Source organism: Mustela lutreola, chromosome 2 (genome assembly GCF_030435805.1).
Source record: "Mustela lutreola isolate mMusLut2 chromosome 2, mMusLut2.pri, whole genome shotgun sequence".
Lineage (NCBI taxonomy): Eukaryota > Metazoa > Chordata > Mammalia > Carnivora > Mustelidae > Mustela > Mustela lutreola.
The window spans coordinates 70,521,424-70,540,983 of NC_081291.1; the positions used below are offsets into that span (position 1 = coordinate 70,521,424).

General features: G+C 42.6%; 1 protein-coding gene across 3 annotated transcripts in view; it reads right to left on the reverse strand.

Annotated features, from left to right (window-relative positions):
- The window catches only part of PDCD6IP (programmed cell death 6 interacting protein), an 80,852-nt gene extending 66,400 nt beyond the window's left edge, over positions 1-14,452 (reverse strand). For 2 of the 3 annotated variants that reach the window (XM_059162174.1, XM_059162173.1), the window contains exon 1: positions 14,097-14,452. In XM_059162174.1, coding sequence (XP_059018157.1) covers positions 14,097-14,305 — 209 coding nt within the window. In that variant the 5' untranslated portion in view covers positions 14,306-14,452. Of the gene's footprint in view, positions 1-9,163; positions 9,182-14,096 lie in introns of those variants that run through there. The other variant, XM_059162175.1, reaches the window with a different exon arrangement.
- Between the last annotated feature and the right edge of the window lie 5,108 nt (positions 14,453-19,560).

Consider the following 19,560-nt stretch of genomic DNA (forward strand, 5'->3'; position numbering starts at 1 on the left):
CTGCCCAGCAGGGAGACTGCTTGAGATCTGAGATTCCTTCCCTCTGCCCCTCCCCCACCCAACTCACACACCCTCTCTGGCAAATGATGAATCTTTCAAAAAGAAAAAAAAAGTCTTCCCTCATTCACTCATCCATTCAACAAATACATACTAAGAATTTCCTATATGCCAAACACAGTTCTAAGACATAGAAATTCAGTAGTAAATAAACACTTAAAATTTTGAGCCTTTGTAAAGCTTACTTTTAGAGGGAAAGACAAGATTGCTAAGTAAAAATAGAGCAAAGGGGTGCCCGGATGGTTCAGTCCGTTAAGCATATGCCTGTGGCTCAGGTCATGATCCCAGGGTCCTGAGACCAACACCTATAACAATCCAAGTCCCTGCTCAGTGGAAAGCCTGCTTCTTCCTTTTCCACTTCCCCTGCTTGTATTTCCTCTCTCACTGTCTCTCTGTCAAATAAGTAAACAAAATCTTTAAAATAGAGGTGACTGAGTGGCTCAGTGGGTTAAGCCTCTGCCTTCAGCTCAGGTCATCATGACCTCAGGGTCCTGGGATCCAGCAGCCCATCCAGCTCTCTGGTCAGCGGGAAATCTGCTTCCCCCTCTCTCTGCCTGCTGCTCTGCCTACTTGTGATCTCTCTCTCTGTCCAATATATAAATAAAAAACCCTAAAAAAAAAAAAAAACTTTAAAATAAATAAATAAATAAGAAGGACAAAATGTTATAGAGGGTGATGTGAGAAGACAGTCTTAAATCTCTACATGTGGTCACTTGCCTATATATAGAAGTAAAAATTTTAATAATTTAAAACATCATGAATAACGGAGAAGGCAAGAAGGAGGTGATGTGATGAGGCAAGCAGATAAATGAGATAAAAGCATTACCAGTCAAGGGAAGATCAAGTGCCAAAAAGCTGGGACAAGAGTATGCCTGAAAATACGCAGCCATGGCAAGGAGGCCAATAAGGTCACAGAACAAGCACAGGAGAAAACAGTAGGAGATGAAATCAAAGAAGTAATGATGCCTTGAATACAACTGTAAGACTTCTGGCCTCTACTATATAAAATAGGAAGGGGACCCATCAAAGAGTTTGGACAAAAGAGTAACATGAGCTAACCCATTTTCACAAAGTCACCATTCATGGCTGCTGTGTGGAAAACTGACTTGCAGTTATGCAAAAGCACTAAAGAAACCAGTCAGGAAGCTATTACTATAATCCAGTCAGAAGATAATGGTAGCGTGGACCAGGGTGTTCCACTTTGGTGGCAAAAGTGTTAAGGGCATGGGTGCCTGGGTGGCTCAGTCGGTTAAGCCTCCAACTCTTAGTTTCAGCTCAGGTCACGATCTCATGGTTCACGGATATAAGACCTGCACTGGGCTTCCGGCTCAGCAGGGAGCTTGCTTAGAAGATTCTCTTCCAGTGCCCCTTCCCTCACTGCTCACTTACTCTCACTCTCAAATAAATACAATCTTAAGAAATTGAGGTGCCTGGGTGGCTGGTCATTAAATGTCTGCCTTTGGCTCGGGTTATGATCCCAGGGTCCTGGGACTGAGCCCAACATCGGGCCCCCTGCTCAGCAGGAAGCCTGCTTGCTCCCTCTCCCACTCCCCCGCTTTCTGTCCTCTCTTGCTGTCTCTCTGACAAATAAATGAATAAAATCTTTTTTAAAATAAGTAACATAAAATCTTCAAAAATATACAGAGGAAAAAAAAAAAAAGATTTGATACAGGCAGTCGATCTAACTCCTACTTAAAATTAGTTTCCAGGGCGCCTGAGTGGCTCAGAGGGTTAAGCCTCTGCCTTCACCTCAGATCATGATCCCAGGGTCCCAGGGTCCTGAGATCCAGCCCCACATCAGGCTCTCTGCTCAGCAGGGAGCCTGCTTCATCCTCTTTCTCTGCCTACTTGTGATCTCTCTCTGTGTCAAATAAATAAATCTTTAAAAAAATAAAAATTAAAAATAAAATTAGTTCCCCTCATCCTTTATAATCTCTTAGGCCTCTGAACTCTTCCTTCATAGAACTTAAAACAGTTTGCAATACATTTAGTTGCAGAATTATGTTTAACATCTTTTCTCTTAAAAGATTCTAAGCTCCCTGAAAGCAAAGACTGGGTCTGTTTGTTCACTATTTTACTACTACCCTAAACAAATAAATCAGTAAAATGTGAAGTTTTTAAAAGTAACTTTTTTTTAATCTCTGAAAAATAAACCCAAGAGTCTCTTATTTTGATAATGAACAGACCCTACTAAAGAACACGGCCATAAGGACAGAATACCAAGTACCAAGGACCTGAGGCAACAGAAGGCAACTGCTTGCCTAAGGGTGTTCATGGCACAGCAGGAAGTCTCATATGGCTATAAGGTGGGGATTTACAAACTCTTTCTGAGAATGGCTATTGTAGGCTTTGCCAAGCAAAAGGCAAAAAAATCAAGGATAACATGTTGGTCCTTATAACAAGAAAGAAAAATCCTGCCTAACCTATATCCTTTTTACCAAAGTCAGGCCATCTCAGATGGTGGGCACACTAGGTACAACTGTCATTAGCTGGAGCCATTTCCAAAGGAAGAGTATCCAGTTCCGTGGAGAGGGCACCACTGGGCGGCTGGGGTGAGGGGGTAGGTAGGATAATACTAAACACAACTTCATTCTCTGAACTTCATTCTACTGAACTTCATTCTCTGCCCCAGTGACACCCAAATTCCAGGACGCCCTTCTCTTCTCCCAGAGAGCCCAGCCATCTCAATTTGGGCAGCTGGCTCAGCTGCTGGAGACAAGGCAATTTGCTGAGTCACCAGTTCCCAGTCTGAGATTCTACATTTGCTGCCAAGTGTAGGTGGCACCAGAGCAAACCCTGAGCAGCAACAAGGTGCAGCCAATGGACAGGGAGGCAGGTGCAGGGAATAAAGGGGACAATGGGACAGAGGGAACAGTCCAGCGAGGTCTCCAAGGCTCAGAGCACTAACCAACTAGAGTGGTGGCTATGGAAAATATAAAAATAGGCAGCTGGGCAGGCCTTAGTTTGTTGACTTCTGCTCCAAAGAAAGCAGGAAAGGAAGTAGTAGGGGATAAAGCTACTTCCTCTGCAAATGGACCAGGAACAAAAAAAAAAAAAAAAGAAAGGCTAAACAGAATGTCTTAAATTTTTTACACCTACTCTATTCAAAGATTTTGGGGTCAACTCTCAAAACAAGTTGTGTGGGGAAACAGTGCATTTGTAGCCTATATTTAACTGACTAGAAGCTTTATGATGGAATCCTTAAAAACAGCTGTCTCAGGAGAGGTTATATAAGGACGGCAGTCATTGGAAATCAACAATATCTGATTCACATGAAGTAAACGCCAAGAGAGACGAAATAATGCTTTTCAAGGAAAGGAGCCATTGCTAACTACAGTTAAAATGCTGTTCCTACAGCACCAATTACTCCTTTGATATATTTCCATCATACGACCCCTGGTAATTCAGCTTAAATCTCAGGTCTCAAAATTCCTAAAGAGGGACAAGAGCAGAAACAAGAGAATCTACCCACCTCTCTATCATTTAAATATGATTTACTAAGGGCGCCAGAGTGATTCAGTCCTTAAGTGTCTGCCCTCGGCTCAGGTCGTGATCCCAGGATCCTGGGATGGAGCCCCGCATCGGTCTCCCTGCTCCGCAAGAAGCCTGCTTCTCCCTCTCCCACTCCCCCTGTCTGTGTTCCCTCTCTCGCTGCATCTCTCTCTGTCAAATAAATAAATAAAATCTTTTAAAATTAAATAAATAAATAAATATGATTTACTAGATCAGCAGATTCTAGCTTAGGCTACACCTCTAAAAAAGTAGACCAGGACTGCAACTTTTCCACAAGTAGGAAGAATGAAAGCCAGTGTCCTATACCAGAATTGGCCAAAAAAAAAAAAAAAAAAAAAAAAAAGTTCATTATGATTATGATAAATATGTACTTTAGTATTTTAGAAATAAGTACTTTTTTAATCAAATATAAAACCCTAACCATGCTTAAGAGGTATAATGTCACAGCGGGCAATAGCTCAGGCTTGCAAGTCAGACAACCCTGAGTTTGAATCTCAACTCCACCAACTCAAAGTTGTGTGATTGTATGAAAGTTATGAATAACTTCTCCAAACCCTTCCTAATGTGAGGTGATAGCTCATTAATTTAAGCATGAGGAAAAAGATGATACAATATATACTAAATACTTAAAGCAGCATTGATATATAGTAAAATGGTAGCTACAGATTATTTTGCAACTATCCAGAAAGGCAAAAGAACCCTAGGAAATGAATTCATTTCTCTAAATATACAAAAGACCAAAAAACAGTTATAGGACAAATTCCCATCAGAAATTCTAGTTTTAGGTATACCTGCATAGCTCAGTCACTTAAGTGTCTGTCTTCGGCTCAGGTCATGATCCTGTGGTCCTGGGATCAAGCTTCTCCCTCTGCCTGCCACTCCCCCTGATTATGTGCCCCCGCACTCTCTCTCTCTGACCAATAAATAAATGTCATATCAAAAAAAAAAGAAGATAAAGCTTTCTTCTAAAATTTTTTTTTAATTTTACTTATTTATTTGGCAGAGAGATCACAAGTATTCAAGAGAGGCAGGCAGAGAGAGAGGAGGAAGCAGTACCCACCGAGCAGAGCCCAATGTGGGACTCGATCCCAGGACCTGAGCCAAAGGCAGAGGCTTAACCCACTGAGCCACCTAGGTGTCCCTCTTCTAAAGTTTAAAAAAAAAAAAAAAGAAGAAGCAAGTTCTAGTTTTGGGTTTTTTTTTTTTTTAAAGATTTTATTTGACAGAGATCACAAGTAGGCAGAGAGGCAGGCAGAGTGGGTGGGGGGAAGCAGGCTCTCTGCGGTGCAGAGAACCTGATGCGGGGCTCAATCCCAGGACCCTGAGAACATCACCTGAGCGGAAGGCAGAAGCTTAACCCACTGAGCCACCCAGGTGCCCCAAGAGGTTCTAGTTTTAAGGGCACCTGGGCGGCTCAGTCAGTGAGCATACAATTCTTGGTTTGGGCCCAGGCTATGATCTCATGGGTGATGGGATCAAGCCCCATATTAGGCTCCCTGCAGAGATTCTGCTTATAGCATCTCCCTCTCCCCTTTTCCTGACTCATGCACATGTACCTGTTGCCTGTGTTCTCTCTCTCTTTATCCACATCCCCCTAAAATAAATAAATGAGTCTTTTAAAAAAGAGAGAGAGAGAGAAAAAAAAAAATTCTAGTTTTAAAGTTTGAGGGAAGATGTGGAGATTGAGAACAACCAATCCACACTAGCCAAAGCAACACTGTAATGCAAATTTACATGACCTATAGAGCTCTAGTCATTACTTAGGGCTGTGCAACTCCTGACCACCCACCAGAGAGAAACAAGAGAATCCAAAGAGCTGGACCACTTATTGGTCAGAGTTAACAGATCCTTCCGCATCCTTATTTTTACACTTCTTCACCCAATTTTATCACATGAAGAATCATTAATGAATCATTTGCAGCAAAATAGAGTAAAAAGTAAATAGTCAGGGAGTCAAGAGGTCAGGATCTTAGTCTAACCCTACCACAAAGTCCACTGTGTGGCCTTAAACATCCTGTGGGCAAAGGATTCTTCCTTAAGGTTACACAGAATGAAGACAATCCTAACAAGCTTTTTTATTTACTAAACATTAGAAGTCAAAACACAGGAGTGCCTGAGTGGGTTAAGTCTCTGCCTTTAGCTCAGGTCATGATCTCAGGGTCCTGTGATCAAGCCCCATGTCAGGCTCTGCTCAGCAGGGAGCCTGCTCCCCCCCCACCCCCACCTGCCTCTCTGCCTACTTGTGACCTCTGACAAATAAACTCTTAAAAAAAAAAAAAAAAGGAAGTCAAAACACAGAAAAATCAGATTTTATTTATTTTTTTTAAGATTTTTATTTATTTATTTGACAGAAAGATCACAAGTAGGCAGAGAGGCAGGCAGAGAGAGAGGAAGGGAAGCAGGCTCCCCGCTGAGCAGAGAGCCCGACGCTTGATCTCAGGACCCTGGGATCATGACCCGAGCCGAAGGCGCCCCAACAAATCAGATTTTAAATCTTCCTTAAAACTGCCTATTCAAGCTATCCTACAACCCAGTATTCGCATACTGGGTATCTACCCTAACAATACAAATGTAGGGATCCAAAGGGGCATGTGCACCCGAATGTTTATAGCAGCAATGTCCACAACAGCAAAACTATGCAAAGAACCTAGATGTCCATCAACAGATGAATGGATAAGGAAGAAGTGGCATACACACACACACACACACACACACACAAAAAAAAAAAAAACAGAATACTATGCAGCAATCAAAAGAAATGAAATCTTGCCACTTGCAATGACATGGATGGAACTAGAGGGTATCATGCTAAGCGAAATAAGTCAATTAGAGAAAGAATTATCATATGATCCTCTGATATGAGGTATCTGAGAGGCAGGGTGGGGGGTCATGGAGTGTAGGAAGGGAAAAAAATGAAACAAGATGGGATCAGGAGGGAGAAAAACCATAAAAGACTCTTAATCTCAAGAAATAAACTTAGAGTTGCTGGGGGATGAGGGCGTAGGGATAGCGGGGCTGGTTTATGGAACTGGGGAGGGTGTGTGCTATGGTGAGTGCTATGAAATGTGTAAGCCTGAGGATTCACAGACCTGTACCCCTGGGGCAAATAATACATTATATGTTAATTTAAAAAAAAAATTTTTTAATTCTGTCTATTCAGGGGAGCCTGGCTGGCTCAGCTGGTTAAGCTTCAGACTCCGGGTTTCAGCGTCATGACCTCAGAGTCATGAGACTGAGCCCCAAGTGGGGCTCTGTGCTTGGTGCAAAGTCTGAGATTCTCTCCCTTCCCTTCGTGCATGCTCTCAAAAAAATAAAAAAATATTTTTAAAGATTTTATTTATTTATTTAACAGAGAGAGAGAACACAACCAGGAAGAAAAGTAGGAGAAACAGGCTCCCTGATGAGCAAGGAGGGAGCCCAATGCCAGATCTGATCCCAGGACCCTGCGATCGTGACCTAAGCCGAAGGCAGTCACTTAATGACTAAGCCACCCAGGCGCCCCAAAAAGTAAAATCTTAAAAAAAAAATTTATGTTTATTCATCTATGCAGAATAAAATTACTAAGCCAAATCAAGGTCTGTCAAGTACAAGCACTTTCTGAGACCAAGGGCCAACTATTAAGTATCTTTATTTTCCTCCACACAGTTTAAATAACAAATCTATAGTAATGTCATTAATACTAAAATTATCTTAATATCTTCACCCCCAAACTAACAATCAGAATGTAAGCAACAGTTGTGAAGTAAAATGGAACAGCAATATTTTCTTTCCTGATCCATGAAATACTAGTGTTTGAAAAAAGAATTAAGAAATTACGAGACTGTCTACGGCCATACCACCCTGAACGCGCCCGATCTCGTCTGATCTCGGAAGCTAAGCAGGGTCGGGCCTGGTTAGTACTTGGATGGAAGAAATTACGAGACTAGTTCCAACAACTGTACTTTTTACAAGTGAAAACGATACTACCATAACACAACAAACATTAACCCACAAGAGAATGACAAATTTAGAATTTTTATAAGACCTATATAAATGACTTAACACAAAGCTAAAATTACAAACTATTAAAAAAAAGTCAATGAAAATACTAATATCAAAACCAGTGAATGCAGCCAAAAGCAGACTGAGGAAAAGCACACAGTTCTAAAATAAATGTATAAGAAAAACAAGAGGGGAAAAGTTGATCACTCAATACAAAAAAGAAAAAGTAAAAGACAAAGGCAGAAAAAAAACATACACTTCATTAAAACATTTATTTGATAGGGGCGCCTGGGTGGCTCAGTGGGTTAAGCCTCTGCTTTTGGCTCGGGTCATGATCTCAGGGTTCTGGGATCAAGCCCCAAATCAGGCTCTCTGCTCAGCAGGGAGCCTGCTTTCCCCTCTACCTGCCTCTCTGCCTACTTGTGATCTCTCTCTGTCAAATAAATAAATAAAATCTTTAAAAACACACACACACACACACACATTTATTTGATAAAATAAAATAAAGCCGTATTTATTTAAAAAAAAAAAATGTTTGAGAGAAATAGACAGAGTGCACGCACGTGCAAGCATGGGGAATGCAGAGGGCAGAGGGATAAGCAGACTCCCTCCATCCCAGCACTGTGAGATCATAACCTGAGCCGAAGTCAGACACTTAACTGACTGAGCCACCTAGGTGTCCCTTGACTTGATTTAAAAAAAAGGTAGTTCCAAGCCCTTAGCAAATGTATCAAGGGAGAAAACCACATTAACACATGCACATTAGGAATAAGAAAAAATTTCAACTACCAATTATGAAAATAAAAAATTCTGTGAGGACTTCTGTATGACAAAAGGTATCATAAATGCAATTAAGAAACAAGACACAGGGGCGCCTGGGTGGCTCAGTGCGTTAAAGCCTCTGCCTTCAGCTTGGGTCATGATCCCAGGGTCCTGGGATCGAGCCCTGCATCAGGCTCTGCTATGCAGGGAGTCTGCTTCCTCCTCTCTCTCTGCATGCCTCTCTGCCTACTTGTGATTTCTCTCTCTGTCAAATAAATAAATAAAATTGTTAAAAAAAAAAAAAGAAAGAAAGAAAGAAACAAGACACAAAGTGCCTGGGTGGCTCAGTGGGTTAAGCCTCTGCCTTCGGCTCAGGTCATGATCTCAGGATCCTGGGATTGAGGCCCGCATTGGGCTCTCCACTCAGCAGGGAGTCGGCTTCCCTCTCTCTCTGCCTGCCTCTCTGCCTACTTGTGATTTCTCTCTCTGTCAAATAAATAAATAAAATCTTTAAAAAACAAACAAACAAACAAACAAACAAAACACAGGTGTGGATATTTACAAATATACATAATGGGGAAAAGGGTAAATAACCAGAAAATGTAAAAAGCTCCTAAAAATCATTAAAAAAAAACAAGCAACCCAGAAAATGGGCAAAGAAAAAGAACAGGCAATTCACAGAAAAAGAAACTAAGTGACCAGTAAACATAAGATACTCTAATTCAGAAAAACCCAGGCAATGCAGCCAAAAACAAGATACATCTCTCATCCAACATTTCACAAAAAGCAGTAATTTAAATTAACTAGGAAGTACCAGCAAGGATGTGGAGGAATAAAAACTCACATATACCTGTTGATGGGAATGTAAATTGATAAAACCACTGTGAAGAGCCCAAAATACAAGTAACTCTCTTCCAGTTAACCAGAGATCTGAATGAACATCCTTCTGCTTCCTCCCAAAATTCCACTAAAAAAGGAATAAAAATTTAAAAGATGTAAATGCACAAGGACAAAGACAACAGGAAACAGCACAACAGCATATAAGAGGTTTCAGGAAATTTTCTAAAAGATGAGAAGTGGATGAATGAAGCAGAGAGAGAAAGCTGAAAATCTGACTCCCTAAAGGGGAGGAGCTAACAAAATAAAAGTCAAACCATCCCAGAGAAGTCAGAAAGGATATGAATTAAGAAACGTAAGGTACCACTCAAGAAAGGAATTTAGGGGGTGCCTGGGTGGCTCAGTGGGTTAAAGCCTCTGCCTTCGGCTCAGGTCATGATCTCAGGGTCCTGGGATCGAGCCCCACATCAGGCTCCCTGCTCAGTGGGGAGCCTGCTTCCCCTTCTCTCTCTGCCTGCCTCTCTGCCTACTTTTGATCTCTGTCAAATAAATAAATAAAATCTTAAAAAAATAATAAAGAAAGAAAGGAATTCAGTGTAAGTCTGGGAAGAGAATGGTTGAAAATCTGAAAAAAAATTCAGGCTCCCAGCTCCTCTACTCTGAGAAACATGTTAGGTACACCAAGCACAGCTAAAGTGGGAATCAAGCACAACTAAGTGGGGAGGAGGATGCAGACTGAGAGGCTATGGCTGGGAGAGCTAACTGCCTGCATCATTCTCTCTCCTTCTTCCTTCCTTCTCTACAAGTTAGTAATGATAAGAAAGCAAGTTCATCACTAGACCTCTACATGGTGCTATGTACCAGTACTCATCAAGCTAGCTTCTGTTCCTGTTCCTTCCTTCTTTCTTCCTTCCTAACAGAACCCCAGATTTCATGTGGCTATATGGCTACCCTTAATAAAAACTCCCTTTTCTATCCTACCCTTCTAGGAGATATGGACATATGCTAACATATGAGCAAGGTGTTGTTATGGGGCAGTTTCCAGGGAATATTCTGGAAACTGAGCCCTCCGCCTTTCTCCCTTCTTCTTTCCAACTATCCGAACCTTGGGTATGACTACTATCTGGGCCTTAAGAACAACAACTCTAGGTTTTACAGAACAGACAGCTAGAAGACACCTGAGCCTGATGAACTTCACAGAACCACTATACCAACCCCAGACAAGCAGAACTTTTTACAAAGGAATACAATCATAATTTAACTCACTAATAATGTAAGATCTCATACATGCAGCTAAATCCAACCCTAATACAGATGTCACACTAGACTAGGTAATGTATATATGACTACTAAAATCCCCAACCTCCATTCCCCTTGATCAAATTTCAAAAAGCTGACAACCAGGCTTTTTCATAGGAGACTGGAAGCTTTCTCTCTCTAATTGCCACAAAAGACGCAGACACTGCTATCTGATGTTTCCTTCCCCAAAACCATGGATCCTCTCTGACCATCCTGAAGTTTACCAAGGCTCTTCTAATCAGTTTTAAGTTAAAGCCACTTTGTAAAGGCTGATGTCCATTCTCAACATGATACTCATAAATGTATATTTTAGGAAATTTTAATAGAGCTCTACAAGTTAGTAATGATAAGAAAGCAAGTTCATCACTGAACCTCTACATGGTACCATGTATCAGTACTCATCAAGCTAGCTTCTGTTCCTTAGAAATTAGCTCCAATCTTCTGATTCAAAAATTTTATTTAGAAGTTCATTATGTACGCCTTCTGGGTGGCTCAGTTAGTTAGGCATCTGCCTTCAGCTCAGGTCATGATCCTGGAATCCTGAAATCAAGCCCCGTGCCCAGCTCTCTGCTCAGGAGGGAACCTGCTTCTCCCTCTCCCTGCCGCTCCCCCTGCTTGCGCTCTCTTTCCCTCTTTCAAAAAAATGGTAAAATCTTAAAAAAAAAAAAAAAGTTTGTGGCTCAGCCAGGAGTTGGAGTTAAGTTCCAACTCCTGATTTCAGCTCAGATCATGATCTCAAGGTCATGGGATGAGCCACGGATCATGCTCTCTGCTCAGCTGACGCAGTGGGGCGTCTGCTAGAGATTCTCTCCCACTCGCACTTGTGTGTATTCAGTAAGTCCTTTTTTAAAAAAATAAAAGTTCACCGTTAAAAATATGTAAAGTAATGTTCAGTTTACACAATTACTTAAACATAATTATTAAAGTAAAATATTCCAGGGATGCTTGGCTGGCTCAGCTGGTAAAGCATGCAATGCTGATCTCCAGATCATGAGCTCGAGCCCCACGCTGGGTATGGAAACTATTTTTAAAAATTAATAAAAATTTTTAAAAAAAGATATTCTGCTTGCTTGATTGAAAAAACATCTCACGGGGCACCTGGGTGGCTCAGTTGGTTAAGCAGCTGCCTTCGGCTCGGGTCATGATCCCAGCGTCCTGGGATAGAGTCCCACATCGGGCTCCTTGCTCGGCAGGGAGCCTGCTTCTCCCTCTGTCTTTGCCTACCACTCTGTCTGCCTATGCTTGCTCTCTCTCCGTCTCTCTCTCTGACAAATAAAAATAAAATCTTTAAAAAAAAAAAGAAAAAACATCTCACAACTGTCTTATTTTTGCATACTCAAGGAAGTTTTATATACATCCCCATGCTAAAATTTAATAGATTACAGTATATCTGTTAGCTTACCCTTAACACAATAAAAAGGCAAGAAGTGAAAAAAATATATACATAGCTGTTCAATGAATGGGCAAGAAGAGGATTATACAGTGAGCTACTAATGAAGCATGGTTACTTTCAAAGAGACTATCTCCAGAACAGCCCCAGTACCTAGGAACAGTTCTCACATTTATGCCTGAGAAAAGAATAAAGGACTGAACAAATAAATGATGTTTTAAAATTCACAGCAGAACCCTATCACAACCACTATCCACCATTCCCTCTTTGCCGTGAGTCTTAAAACTATACACCAATTGGGGCGCCTGGGTGGCTCAGTCGTTAAGTGTCTGCCTTTGGCTCAGATCATGATCCCAGGGTCCTGGGACTGAGCCCCAAGTCCGGCTCCCTACTCAGCAGGAAGCCTGCTTCTTGCTCTCTCAGCCCCCTGCTTTGTTGCCTCTCTCAGTCTCTCTTCTCTGCCAAATAATATATAACCTTTAAAAAAGAAAAAAAACTACCATGCACCAATTGTCTCTGAACACTCCAAGCTCCTTAAGGTTTGGGATCAAATTTAATCTACTTAACAAAACTGCTAAGTCTATAAGGAGATGTTAAGGTATATAAGGAGATGTGTATAAAACTTCCTTGAGTATGCAAAAATCAGACAGTTGTGGGCGCCTGGGTGGCTCAGTGGGTTAGGCCGCTGCCTTCGGCTCAGGTCATGATCTCAGGGTCCTGGGATCGAGTCCCACATCGGGCTCTCTGCTTAGCGGGGAGCCTGTTTCCTCCTCTCTCTCTCTCTGCCTGCCTCTCTGCCTACTTGTGATCTCTCTCTGTCAAATAAATAAATAAAATCTTTATAAAAAAAAAAAAATCAGACAGTTGTGAGATGTTTTCTCAATCAAGCAAGCAGAATATCTTTTTTTTAAATTTTATTATTTTTTAATGATCTTTGCAATCCAATAGTCATATCTTTAAAAATGACACCAAAGGGTCATAATCTCTCTGAGCAATCTATTCAGTATACTTCTTTCGGGGAACCAGCCCTTCCCCATGCCAATATTAATACCACTTTGATCCATGTGGGATGAAAAAGTTAAACCAGCAGACTGACTCAGACAAAGGCAATTAAATTAGCCTACTTCCCTATTTTCCATCATCATAAATGGGCACAAGCCAACCCAGTCAGAGACCTCCCATGGACTTTCGCCAGAGATAAAATTACTCCTCATTTAAGATCCTGAGTATTCGGGACCACTGTAATTACAGTAGAGCTACGTGGGACCATGTCCTCCAGAACAGGAACAAAGCTCACCTAAACTTAGGGATCACAAACCCAAGATGATCTCCAGTGATGTGTAAAGCTAAAGTAGTGATACTCCTAAAATTCTCAGACACAGGAACAAACTAATTTAATCTAGGCTTCTCTTTGCATCCTAATTCAGCTGTTTCTCCTGTGAAACAAGGATAATGTGTTTCCCATAGGTACCAACTAGGCAAAAGAAAATTTTTAACTATGAAGTACTATAAAAATGTTGTCATCCCATCCGAAAAGTACCACAAAAGGAACCCTCATTAAATAGAGTATGACCTCAATAAGCACTGTTAACAAATCACTTCCTTATGTGCATACCTTCCTGTGAACAAACTCATTTTAAGCAACCTATCTTGAACGTTCTGTCACTGAAGCTTAATTTCAAACAAGCACAGCTCCGAACCTTTGGAGTTCTCCATCATTGGATTATGATACTTAAGATAGCCCACTGAAAGTAAAAACAATGTAATGAGTACTAGACGTTTGTCCCAAGGCCCCAATTCTCTCACTTTCCTCAAGCAACTACTATTATGAAATCTAAACCTGGCCAAGAAAGTTTTGCGGTGATGCAAAAATGGGGAAGGGTGGAGTCTCAGAGACCCACCCACCCACCCCCCCAAAAAAGTGAGGAAAATTAGTTCTGGAAAACGTGGCGAGCGAATAGGACGCGGCCGACTGTCCCCCCCCCCCACCCCCCATAGAGAACGGACGGAGTCCCAGCAGACCTGGGGCTGAGGCTAGCCGGCGGGACGAGTGGGCAGGGTGAGTGGTGGCCTACCGGGCCGCTCCGGCTCACCAGGAAGGAATGCAGACCACACCTACGCTCCCGGCCAAGCCAGGGCGGGGCGGCCGACTCCGACCAGGGTGCGAGGGCGGGACGCAGGAAAGGCAGAGGAAGAAGGGGGGTGGGGAGAGCAACAGGCCGCAGACCACCTCCCCTTCGCTCGCCCCCGGGCCCACCTCAGAAGCGTCTCGAGAGCGCCCTCGTGCTTGTCCAGCGGGCGGCCGAGGGCGGCGCGGCGCAGCTTGCTGAGCTCCTCCGCCGCGCGGCAGTACTGGGCCTGCTCCTCCCCTCCGCTCGGGTACGTCTGCTGGATGAACTTCACCAGCGGCTTGGCCAGGTCCACCTCCGAGGTCTTTTTCAACTGTACCGAGATGAACGTCGCCATGGCGAGCACCTCGGCCGCCGTTCGGGCCAAAGAGCGCAGGACCGCGACGAGAGTCGACTCGCGCGGACTACCCTGCTGGCGGACCGGCGGACCGAGGAGCCGACGGACGGGTTCTCCGCCGGTGCTTTGGGTCCGGCCACTTCCGGGAGCTTCCGCGCAGGCGCACTGGGCGCGCCGCCTGCAGTCACGTGAAGCGGACGGGGGTCGCCGGTGCTCTTCTCCTGGGCCCACTTTCGTTTGGGCTGCGCGGTAAGAAGCTGACTATTTTCGGAAAAGGAATTCTCCCTTTCCAGCTCGCTGTCGCAGCGCGTGGACCGAGCGCTTTCACGTATAAGTAACTATTCCTCCGTCCGAACAACTGGTGAAGTACTGTTGAACTGCCATCTAGGAGAGTTTTCCGCTATCTGTCCAAGACGCGGCTTCAGGGTGGTTGTGACCGATGGTAGTTCGTTCAACGGACTGCTCTACACAAGGACTGAGCCTTGTAGGCAAGGTGTCCCAGCCATTGTGCAGCTTACAGTCAGGTAAGGACACAGATACTCAGGTGGACGAACAACAGTGTGTTTGGACTGTAGGGTATTAGGGTCCCTTGGAAGAACCTGATTTAAACAAGATAATTAGAGAAGGGTTCTCTGAGAAGATTAACTTAAAATGACCCACACTTTGAGAAGTGCTTGACGTTAGAAGAACGGAAGAGTGCCAAGGGAGAGCCTCCCAGACCAAGGGAATGCAAGTGCAAAGGCCCTAGGTGGCAAGCACTTCCCTTCTGAGAGTTGAAGCAAACTGTGGCAAAAACTTAAAAACCACACGGGAAATGGAATGAGATAAAGTTGGAGGAGTAAGCAGGCATCAATCATCACAAACTTATAGGCCAAGTTAGAGAATTTGTATTATAGAATAAATGCAAAGGAAGCAATAAATGGGATTTAAGCAATATTGACATGATAGAATTTGCATTTTAAAAAGGTCATCGTATGCATCAATCTGATCTCTTGATGGGTTGTAGTATGAAGTATACGATATCATCTGTGATATATTCCAAGCAAAAATGTTTAGCTTGAGTCTATCAAACCTTTGCATCCAACACAATTATTAGAAATACCCGGGATAGGGACACCTGGGTGGCTCAGTTGGTTAAGCAGCTGCCTTCGGCTCAGGTTATGATCCCAGCGTCCTGGGATGAGTCCCACATGGGGCTCCTTGCTCGGCAGGGAGCCTGCTTCTCCCTCTGCCTCTGCCTGCCATTCTGTCTGCCTGTACTCGCTCGCTCGCTCTCTTTAAAAAAAAAAAAAAAAGAAATACTGGGGATAGAGGAGCAAAATACATAGGAGGCAACCAAACATCGAGCAGGTAGAATATTCTGCAGAATAACTGGCCCCATCTCTTCAACAATGTATTGTTATGAAAAAAGCCACTGCTGTATGAAAAGAAATCTAAGGTACACAAGAGTAGATTGAATCCTGGTATGAACAGACCACCTTATAAAATGCTGAAGAAATTTCAGTATAAATAGACTGACTAGGATGAAAATGGAGATTATTAACTGAAAAGAGCAAGTCACAGCATAGTACGTATGTTATAATCTCTCACTTTGGTTACAAATACAAAATACATGTGTTTGTGTACTACAAAAAAAATCTAGGATTATACCGTAAGTGTGTTAACAGTTGTAATCTTTGGAAGTGGAGTACATATTTTTATTTTCAGGTGTACAATATAGTGATTTGACAAGTCTGCAAATTATGCTATGCCCACCACAAGTGTAGCTACCATCTGTGACCATACAATGCTGTTACAATACCATTGACTGTATTCCCTATGTTGTACCTTTCATCCCTGTGACTTACTCATTCCATAACCGGAAGCCTGTCTCCCACTCCCCTTAACCCATTTTGCCCATCCTCCACCCCCCTCCTTTGACAGCCATCAGTTCTCTGTATTTATGGATTTTGCCTGTCTTTTCTGTGTAATTTTTTTACAGCATATATACTGTTGTTATAAAAGTTTATCTTACCGGGCGCCTGGGTGGCTCAGTGGGTTAAGCCGCTGCCTTCGGCTCAGGTCGTGATCTCAGGGTCCTGGGATCGAGTCCCGCATCGGGCTCTCTGCAGAGAGCCTGCTTCCCTCTCTCTCTCTCTCTCTGGCTGCCTCTCTGACTACTTGTGATTTCTCTCTGTCAAATTAATAAATAAAATCTTAAAAAAAAAAAAAAAAGTTTATCTTACCAAATTTTCATTTTTTAATAAAAGATTCTAGGTTAAAATAAAATAGCCACTTAGCTGCTACATAGCTCTACATAGAGAATGCATTAAAGAAAGGCAAGGTGAGGGGCACCCGGGTGGCTCAGTGGGTTAAAACCTCTGCCTTTGGCTCAGGTCATGATCCCAGGGTCCTAGGATTGAGCCCCACATCTGGCTTTCTGCTCAGCAGGGAGCCTGCTTCCCCCTCTCCCGCCTGCCTCTCTGCCTACCTGTGATCTCTCTCTCTCTCTCTCTCTCTGTGAAATTTTAAAAAAAAAAATTTTTTTTCAAAAAGAAAAGCAAGGTGAAAGTTATGAGATCATGTCAGAAATCCAGGCAAGAGATCATGAAAGCCAGCATTAGCGGGAGTGAGCTAAGTTGATGTGTTTTTGAGTTAAAAATTGAATTCACTGATAATCAGGATAGGAAGGTGAAGAGAAGGGAGGGAGAGATCAAGAAAGCTCCTGGTTTGGGTGCCTGATCTTCTGAGTGGTCAGTAGAATCATTTACTAATAGAAGAACTGATGTATCCTCCACTGATGGGGGCAGGGGGTGGGGAGTGTTTGTATCCAGCCATTCAAGTGGAGTCAAGAAATTGATAGTTGGGTTTATGGGATTAGAGCTTCAGAGAGAGGTTTTGTTTGAGAATCGGCCGTCAGCATACAAATTATTTTTAAACCCCTGGTAATATAAAGGAAGACAAACAGAAATAGATCAGAAGCTATCAATTAGGGATGCCTAGGTGGCTCACTCGGTTAGGCATCTGCCTTTGGCTCAGGTCTTAATTGGGATCAAGGCCTGCGTAGGGCTCCGTGCTCAGCAAGGAGCTGCTTCTCCCTCTCCTCCCCGCTCATACTCTCTGTGGCTATCTTTCTCTCTCTATCTCTCTCTCAATTAAATAATAAAATCTTTTTAAAAAAAAAAAAGCTATAGATTAGGAAAGATAGAATCAGATTACGAATTTTTTTTAAAGATTTTACTTATTTATTTGATAGAGATCACAGATAGGCAGAGAGGAAGAAGCAGGCTCCCTACCAAACAGAGAGCCCAATGTGGGGCTCGATCCCAGGACCCTGGGATCATGACCTGAGCTGAAGGCAGAGGCTTTAACCCACTGAGCCACCCAGACACCCGGATTAGGAATATATTTAAGGCAGAAGATGATAGAGTATCTTGTAAGGTTGGTTGACAGAACTGACGTACTGCAGAGCGAATGAACATTCAGAAGAGCCTGAGGAGCAAAGCATGTGAAAAGTGGAGATGAAAGGGTCACCAGAACTGGGAGGGTAGAAGGGAGGGATTAACTATCAGAAAGATGTAAGATAAATCATTTGTTGAGGCAGATGGAGAATGAACATAGATGTGCCTAATTATATTGCATTGGTCAAAGGAAGATTAGGGTGATCCTGTCTGATGGAACTTAAAATCCAAACTCCCCCTGAGGGTTGCTGGGGGAAAGGGGTTTGTGAAGAGGGTGGTTGGGTGATGGACATTGGGGAGGGTATGTGCTATGGTGAGTGCTGTGAAGTGTGTAAGCGGTGTAAGCGTGATGATTCACAGACCTATACCCCTGGGACAAATAATACACTGTATGTTAATTTTTAAAAATCCGAAGTCCTTACTGTAGCTTGTTTTATTTCTGCATATCTCTTCAATTTCATATTTTACCACTTGTTCCTCATTTATTAGTGTGCAGTCACATTGGTCTTATTTCAGTTTTTCGAATTCACTGAGATCTTTCCACATAAGACTTAGAATACTTCCCCCCTCGCTTTTCTTCATATGAAATGTCTCCTTCCCATCATAGCGTTTAAAGTAGATTCCCCCTTGTTAATATCTAACTCAGCCATTGTTTATTTCTTTCAAAACACTTATCCTGACTAGCAAGTATTTTTGTTGTTGTTGATTGAATATTTGTCTGACTTCCCCACTAGAATATAACCTCTATAAGGGCAAAATTGTGGGGTTTTTTTTAATACTTTTATATCCAGCACTTGGCACATGGTAGGTACTCAGTAAATAGGCTTTGTTTTTTGTTTTTTTTTTTTTTAAAGGTTGGTTTTTTGTTTTTTGTTTTTTTTTTTTGACAGACAGAAATCACAAGTAGGCAGAGAGGCAGGCAGAGAGAGAGGGGGGAGGCAGGCTCCCTGCTGAGCAGAGAGCCAGATGCAGGGCTCCATCCCAGGACCCTGAGATCATAACCTGAGCCGAAGGCAGAGGCTTTAACCCACTGAGCCACCCAGGCGCCCCTCAGTAAATAGTTTTAAATGAGTAAGTGAGTTTCGCTGCTTGCAAAAGGAAAAGTTAGATTTCTATTATCAAAGTAACACATTTCTCAATAACAGATACCCTCATTAATTTGGCAATAAGCCAGTGTAATTAATTAGGCAGTAGATCAGTGGCCAAAGAAGGATTGCATCTTAGGATAGGCTAGCTTTGTGTTCTGATAATAAACAATTTCAGAATCTCAGTATTTTAATTTAGTAAACATTTGTCCCTTATCTACATAAAGTCTTATATAAGACAAGCAGCTAGTTATCGCAACATGAGATGACACATTCGAAGGGGAATAGGAAATCTAGAGCATTATGCAACAGCTTTTCACTGCCGGAGCCCTCACTTCCACTCCCATTTCCCTGGCCGGAACCTCTCACTTAGCCCCATCAAACTGCAGTTGGACTGGGAAGGGTAACCTTTGTGCCCAGGAAGAAGAGGTGGGCTGGATATCAAGGGCCACCAGTGATGCATTCTAAGGATGAGTTTCACTGCTTCCAAACTTACTTAATAGTAATGATGATTTTCCAATCTGTGGAATGAAACTCCATTAAATACATTCTAGTATATATATATGTATAGAGAGAGAGAGTATAGTCTCAGTGTAATGTTTGGGGAGATACTAAATCAACAGATTTTCCTCCCTGATAATCCGTAGTTCTGGTAGGCCCATCATTACCCCCACTGATTGAACCAATGGAAATAATTGCTTCTTTGGACGGGTAGAACCCCACTGAAAAT